At 39.7% G+C, this 6,825-nt stretch overlaps 1 protein-coding gene across 1 annotated transcript in view; it reads left to right on the top strand.

Annotated features, from left to right (window-relative positions):
- The first annotated feature begins 105 nt into the window (after positions 1–105).
- anapc7 (anaphase promoting complex subunit 7) overlaps positions 106–6,825 on the top strand; it is a 10,223-nt gene continuing 3,503 nt past the window's right edge. The window contains exons 1-8 of the mRNA XM_028577181.1: positions 106–339; positions 1,191–1,377; positions 1,621–1,740; positions 3,123–3,234; positions 4,124–4,277; positions 4,379–4,521; positions 5,564–5,681; positions 6,373–6,569. Of these exons, the coding sequence (XP_028432982.1) occupies positions 239–339; positions 1,191–1,377; positions 1,621–1,740; positions 3,123–3,234; positions 4,124–4,277; positions 4,379–4,521; positions 5,564–5,681; positions 6,373–6,569 (1,132 nt within the window). The 5' untranslated portion in view covers positions 106–238. The remainder of the gene's footprint in view (positions 340–1,190; positions 1,378–1,620; positions 1,741–3,122; positions 3,235–4,123; positions 4,278–4,378; positions 4,522–5,563; positions 5,682–6,372; positions 6,570–6,825) is intronic.

The following is a 6,825-nucleotide window of genomic DNA, read 5'->3' as shown; positions in this document are numbered from 1 at the left end:
AAAGTCAATAAAACTTAATTTGTTAACCATCGCAACTTTCATAAATATGATCATATTTACTGGCATAGTGTTTGAAAGCACGAGCTTGTGAAGAGCACCTAAAGGCAGCATTATGCGGAAGGAAGGTTGCTCGGCGCCATATTTAATACATCAAAAGCTAGCTAGAATTGACGTGTTTACAAGCCCAAACTTTTAACTTGAGACGGAAAACTAAAGCAAGCCCTCAACTTAATCAAAAATGAATGTTATAGATCACGTACGGGATATGGCTGCCGCTGGCCTTCACTCTAATGTTCGGATAATGAGTAGTTTGTTGCTAACGATGAGTAATAACAACCCGTAAGTAATGCCAGAGCAGGATCCGTCTATTTCCTGAAGAGTGCCTACACAAGAGTGTTAGCTAGCTATGTTTTCAGCCCGAAATGATAGCACAAAGCTAACTGGTCAATACTAGCTGACGTTAGTGATTGAAGTGGTAAAGAAGCTCGGGCTTCCATATCATTAACGTCACAAACAGAAGCACGCAGATACGCATAGCTAGTAACGTTAACTAGCTAGCTACGTTAATAAGAGTTTAATTTACATTATTGGGTGGAACACAATCTACGTTCTTACCCAAGAAATAGTCATATGAAGAGTAAGTTGTAGCTTAAAGTATTATGAATTCAACCGAGCAACGAGTATTGGAGGACTTGTCACATATTCTTTCCCTTCACAATCTTGAAGGTTCACAGTGTAATTGATTTAAAAAACAGTGGCTATGAGTTAATGTAACGTTACAGTCCCGTGACAATGTTTTGTTCTGATGTAGCTAAGTTAGCCCAGCATTACTTCGTAGGACACAGCTGAAGCAAGATGCTTCTACTCTTTATAAAAGCTTCATGGTTTCTTACACTCCTGTCCTGTGCTGTGGATCAATTGACAGTTGCATTGTCTTTGTTTGTTGGTATGGTTTTACATTTTCAGAATATTCTTCATCAGTTTTGTCGGCTTGATGTTAACTTGGTTATCTACTGTTTTCATTCAGATTTTCTGTTCTGTATTATCTGCCACTGAATTATATAATTTAAGTCTTTGTGCTATTAGCATTTCTCAAACACAATGCGATGTCATGTGTAAGAGGCATGTTTTCTATGTAATGTCTATTCTGATTCTTATAACTTGTATTATTTGTATCTGTTTGATTCAAGGGAGCTGCTCTCGCCGACCCAGAAGTACCAGTTGTTGGTTTACCACGCTGATTCCATCTTCCATGATAAGGAGTATCGTAATGCCGCCTGCAAATACAGTATGGCATTGCAACAGAAGAAGGTGCTCAGCAAAACGTCTAAAGTCCGTACTTCTACTGGTGGCGCTGCATCTACCATACAGGCACAGGTATGTTAGATAAGACTAACCAATTTCCATTGAATCAGTAACACAGCTCAGTGTCTCCATCCAGATTTCCTACCAACTGAAAGATGACACAACAGTTGCATTTATTTTCATGATAGTAGTTTTGATGATAGTATCATACAATACTGTGCATCTTGAGGGACAAATATCCATACCACTGCACTTGATCAGTTGGCATGGATGGTAATGGGAAAATGTACAATTACACATAATGATGTCTTTCAGAGTTTGCCCTCCGAAATTGAGGTAAAGTACAAGATTGCTGAATGCTACACCATTTTGAAACTGGATAAAGATGCCATTGCAGTGCTGGATGGGATCCCGTCCAGACAGAGGACTCCAAAGGTAGGCTGCTACTCTCATAGTTATTGTAATAAACTTTTTTCTTAATGCTTTTTATATGCCTTTTTTTTTTTTATAATGCAGTCTTCATATCTGTTAACTCTAGGGCTGCAACTAACGATTATTTTCATTGTCGATTTCATTTGTCAATTATTTTCTCAATTAACCAATTAGTTATTTGGTCTAGAAAATGGCAAAAAATTTCACTACTGTCCAAGATGCCGTCCTCAAATGTCTTGTTTTCTACACAAGTCAAAGATATTCAGTTTGTAACTGTAATAGAGGAGTGAAGAAACTGGAAAATATTCACGTTAAGAAGCTGGAATCAAATAATCTTTTTTTTTTTTTTTTTCTTTTCAGAAAAACTTACAAAAACAGATTAGTCGATTATCAAAATAGTTGGCGATTAATTTATAGGTTGAAAACTAATCAATTAATGGATGCTCTAGCATGCATACATGGGACCAAAATGAAAGTTAGGGTAGAAAGGGCAGGCAGAGTAATGATGAAAACACATCTTTATCTCAGTGAGACCTCTGCCTGCATTGTGTACACAAAACTTTGGCTGCATAAGACTTTCAGAATAACATAGAATCGTACAAACAACTAATGAAGGGATAAACCTATAGATTTTGAAGTCATAAAGTAGTAAGCATTTATTATTCAAATGTAAAATTAAAAATCCACAACTGCAGTGCGACTGTAAAAGTAGTGGACTTGTTGGTTCTACTTTGATAAATGCTGCTTTCAGGGGCAAAACTGTTCTAGTTTAGCTTTCTGAAATAAAGGGGAAATAATCAGAAATAGTATCATGATCACATTGTGAAGCAATTACTACTTACCATTTTTTGCATTATGTCTGCAAATGGTTTAGTCCAGAGATCTTCAACAAGGGGTCTGGGACCCCTAGGGGGTTCACAGAGTCACTGCAAGGGTGGCTCCAAATTATTAAATTTTCATTGTTTTTTTCATTAATTATTATTTTAAATATTATTAGCAAATATAAATCCCCACTTTGGATAGGCTTACTGGCCTATAGGTAAGGTAGTCATCCACAGATACAGTTAACCCTAAGGATTCACTGTGCCACATGTATGTTTAACATTTAAAACATGATTTATAAAATCATGCCAACAATTATCAGGCTTTTTTAAAAGCTTAGTATGCTATGCAAAAAAGGTATGTATAAAGGTTTTAGGCCGCCCTAAACGTAATTGTAGGCCCAGTTTAATATGCAACTTAATTTTATACAATATATGTAGTAGGGGGTCCCTGCTCCGTTCTTGGCTTAAAAAACGTTGAAGACCCCTGGTTTAGTCAATTAGCTTTTGTAGAGAATTGTGATAAAATGGATGGTATTGTTCTTTCTTACCTCCTTGCCTCAGATCAATATGATGCTAGCTAACCTGTACAGGAAAGCTGGTCAGGAGCGCTCTGCAGTGACGAGCTACAAAGAGGTCCTCCGACATTGTCCCCTCGCCCTGGATGCAATCATTGGTACGCATGGTCCCAGACAGACACCTGCTGACACACTTGTACCTGCTTTGTCTATCTACGCTCTTTACACATATGGGCGCTTATGTGTGCCCACACGATATATTGACTTAATGTCGTTTTTTGCAATATCACGTTGTGCAAGCTTCAGCTTTCGTGTTGTTGGCGCGAGTCTCTTTCGGATTGTACCACAGACATAAAACGGATTTCATTCTTTAGCTACGTAGAAGTGCAGGCAGTGTTTCCTCTATGTTGATTTGACCATGGTGGCCCCCCCACCGCAACATTTGAGTGCATGTTGGTGAACGTTTGTATTTTAGGTGCATTATTTACATGCTGAAGTAGATACACTGCATTAAGATAATGTAATTAATTGTGGGTTTATTGTTATTTGCTACAGAATGCTTAGCCTATATGTCAAGATTAAAGTTGGCCTATATAGTAACTCAAAAAATACAGTTCAATCACAACAGAAAATATGCCTCATTGTGTGTGTGTGAATAGAGGTGAATAAATATATTAGTTTGTGTTTGCAGCAAAGTGTCAGTTCCGTTTAGCAGCCCCCACTGCTAAAAAAAATCCTAAAGGAAACACTGGCAGGTTTAGCGATACTTTGCTTGAAAAAATAAAAACTGAATTTAGGGCTCAGTTGATGTTGTAATAGAGGTCTTAAATGTCATAATGGTTTTAAAAAGTCTTAAGTTTGACTTGGTAAAACCTGCAGAAACTCTGAACATACCATTTTGTCAATATCGTGCAACCCTAGCACACACACATGCCGGCCATATCTCTGCTTGGACTTAGTGAATCACTTGTTCCAATGTACTGTGTAGTGCTTATGGACAGACCTATTTGTGAAAAGCGCTCTAAACTTGGCTTTTTCCCCCTCTAGGTCTTCTCTCTTTATCAGTCAAAGGAGCTGAAGTGGCATCCATGACAATGGATGTGATCCAGAGCATCCCCAACCTGGACTGGCTCTCCGTTTGGATCAAAGCATATGCCTTCATACACGCCGGGGACAATCAAAGAGCCATCAACACCATTTGGTGAGCAGAGCAGTAATTGTTTGATACAAAGTGTTCCTTTTTAATGTGACAGTCCTCCAGTTTATTTGACGCGTCTCCGTCCCTCCCTCATCTTGTCTCAGCTCTCTTGAAAAAAAGTCTCTGTTGCGGGACAACGTGGACCTCCTGGTGAGCCTGGCGGATGTCTACTTTAGGGCAGGTGACACCAAGAACGCCATCCTGAAATTTGAACAAGCCCAGATGCTGGACCCGTACCTCATCAAAGGTGTGCTGCAGGAAGCGTTTTTATTTATTCATCGATAGACCGAGCATCTGTTTTAAAATGTATTTCTCAATTATCTTCTCAACCATTATCTGCCAGGATGCATACACCAGCTTCACACTAAGCCTAAACCAGACATGTGCTGTTTGTCTCAAATCGCGCACGTCTGTACTTGACACATACTATTTTTGACAAAGTATGGCCAAATGCAGCGCACTACGAGTAACCGGATGCTGCACTCAAAACGGTTAAAACGTTGAGTGTGGAACCGTGGACACCACTCACCCCCTAAACGGTCGCCAACTTCGCTACGGAGCAGAAGCTACGGGACCACCAATGTATTTTTCACTTGTGAAAATGGCGAGCGAGGAAGCTGCAGCGGTTGCGATTGAAGCAGTCAACACAGAACAATACAAATCTAATTTATATTTGTATGTGTTGTTTCAATAAGTGCTCCTATACTGTAATCCGGAAGGGCTGCTCGATTATGGAAAAAATCCTAATCACGATTATTTTGGTCAATATTGAAATCATGATTCTTTAACACAATTACTCATTGACTTTTGGAAAGGTGTTTCGATTATTGAATTATAAACCGTTAAAAAACACATCTTGAACTGTGAAATTTCCCTTCATACTTTTCCCGTTTGAACACAAAAAAAGACAAAATAGGAGTTAACTTGTGAAACGTAATGCACAAAATAGTTTGTCTCGATTACTCAGTTTTTGTGATCGTTAGGAGCCGAAATTGTAATCGCGATCAAAATTCAATTACTTGCCCTACAAGCTTGGCGGGCGACAAGAGGTGGCGGTAAGGCTCCGTCCGGCTGCAAAAAAGAAGAGTCATTTCGGGGCGGTGAATAACGGCAGTGCGCGTTTTGAGACAACATTACCCTGTCGAAATGTACGCTCTACACAAAGGAGTACATTGTGTTCACAGTGTACTCGCAGGAGTGTCCGAATTGAGACACACCAATGGAAACACGGGACTTTTTAGCTGTCCAGGTAAAATGTGAAATGTCAGCTCTGTTGTTTGCGCCGGCAGGGATGGATGTTTATGGCTACCTGATGGCCCGCGAAGGACACCTGGAGGACGTTGAAGTCCTGGGGGGGCGATTGTTTAACATCTCAGACCAGCATGCAGAACCCTGGGTCATCTCAGGGTGAGTGTCTGCTACATCAAACGTCACTGTCATAACTTTTTTTCAATCAGCACTGCTCCCAGTTGACCACAAGGACAAAACACACACACAAACACACACACACACACCAGGACTGATAAACCGTGCAGTACTGTAGACCAAACTCTTTACTATTTATTTTCTTTAGTTCTATTTATTTGTTTGTTCATCTTTAGTGTCTTCTTTTGTTGTACTTTTTTTGCACTATCTCTCGCCACTGTAACATTGTGACTTTCCCTGTTTTGGGGATTATTGAAGGATTTTGAATCTTTGTAGGGCTGCCACCTCTTAGTCGATTAGTCAACTAATCGGTCGTTTTGGTCTTAGTCGACTAAGATTTCTTTAGTCAATTAGTCATTTTTTATGCTTATTCATGTTTAATTATTTATTTCCAAGAAACTTATGAGCACCTTTATGGTAAACACAAGATTTAAAGTGGTGCTTTTGCAGGATTAATTGTGGAGAAACTCAGTTTTACAGATGGTTAATTAACTACATTTATATTGTGCTTTTCTAGTCTTAACCACCTCTCAAAGCGCACAGCTCTGTCAATTAAATCAACTAATCGATTAGTCGACAAAATCGTATAAGTGTTAGTCGACTAAGAATTTCTTTAGTCGAGGACAGCCCTAAATCTTTGTAACCTTTTTTGAATTTGTTTTCTGTTGTCCAGTTGTCACAGCTTTTATAGCAAGCGTTACTCCAGAGCCCTGTACCTGGGAGCGAAGGCCATCCAGCTGAACAGCAACAGTGTCCAGGCTCTCCTCCTGAAGGGGGCAGCCCTGCGGAACATGGGTCGTGTTCAAGAAGCCATCATCCATTTCAGGGAGGCCATGCGCTTGGCTCCCTGCAGGCTCGACTGCTACGAAGGTTTGTGTGGTCTCTTTTCTTTGCACGTGTAGTACATGCTTGTTCTGCTTGCATTGGCCATTAACCATTAGGGCTGGGCATCACCACCGTTTTCCCAATTTGATTCCGATTCACAAGGTGCTGATTCGATTACATTTCTACAATTGTAGAAGGTTCCCTCTAACCTGCTGCATTATTAAATGTATCAATGTTTACGTTAAGAGTTGACCCCAATGCAGTTAGATTAATGTACTTTTTATTTGACATGGACACACAA

Source organism: Perca flavescens, chromosome 5 (assembly GCF_004354835.1).
Source record: "Perca flavescens isolate YP-PL-M2 chromosome 5, PFLA_1.0, whole genome shotgun sequence".
In the NCBI taxonomy this organism is placed as follows: domain Eukaryota; kingdom Metazoa; phylum Chordata; class Actinopteri; order Perciformes; family Percidae; genus Perca; species Perca flavescens.
The sequence above is the reverse complement of the archived record's forward strand: the minus strand, read 5'-3'. Positions and strand labels throughout refer to the sequence as shown.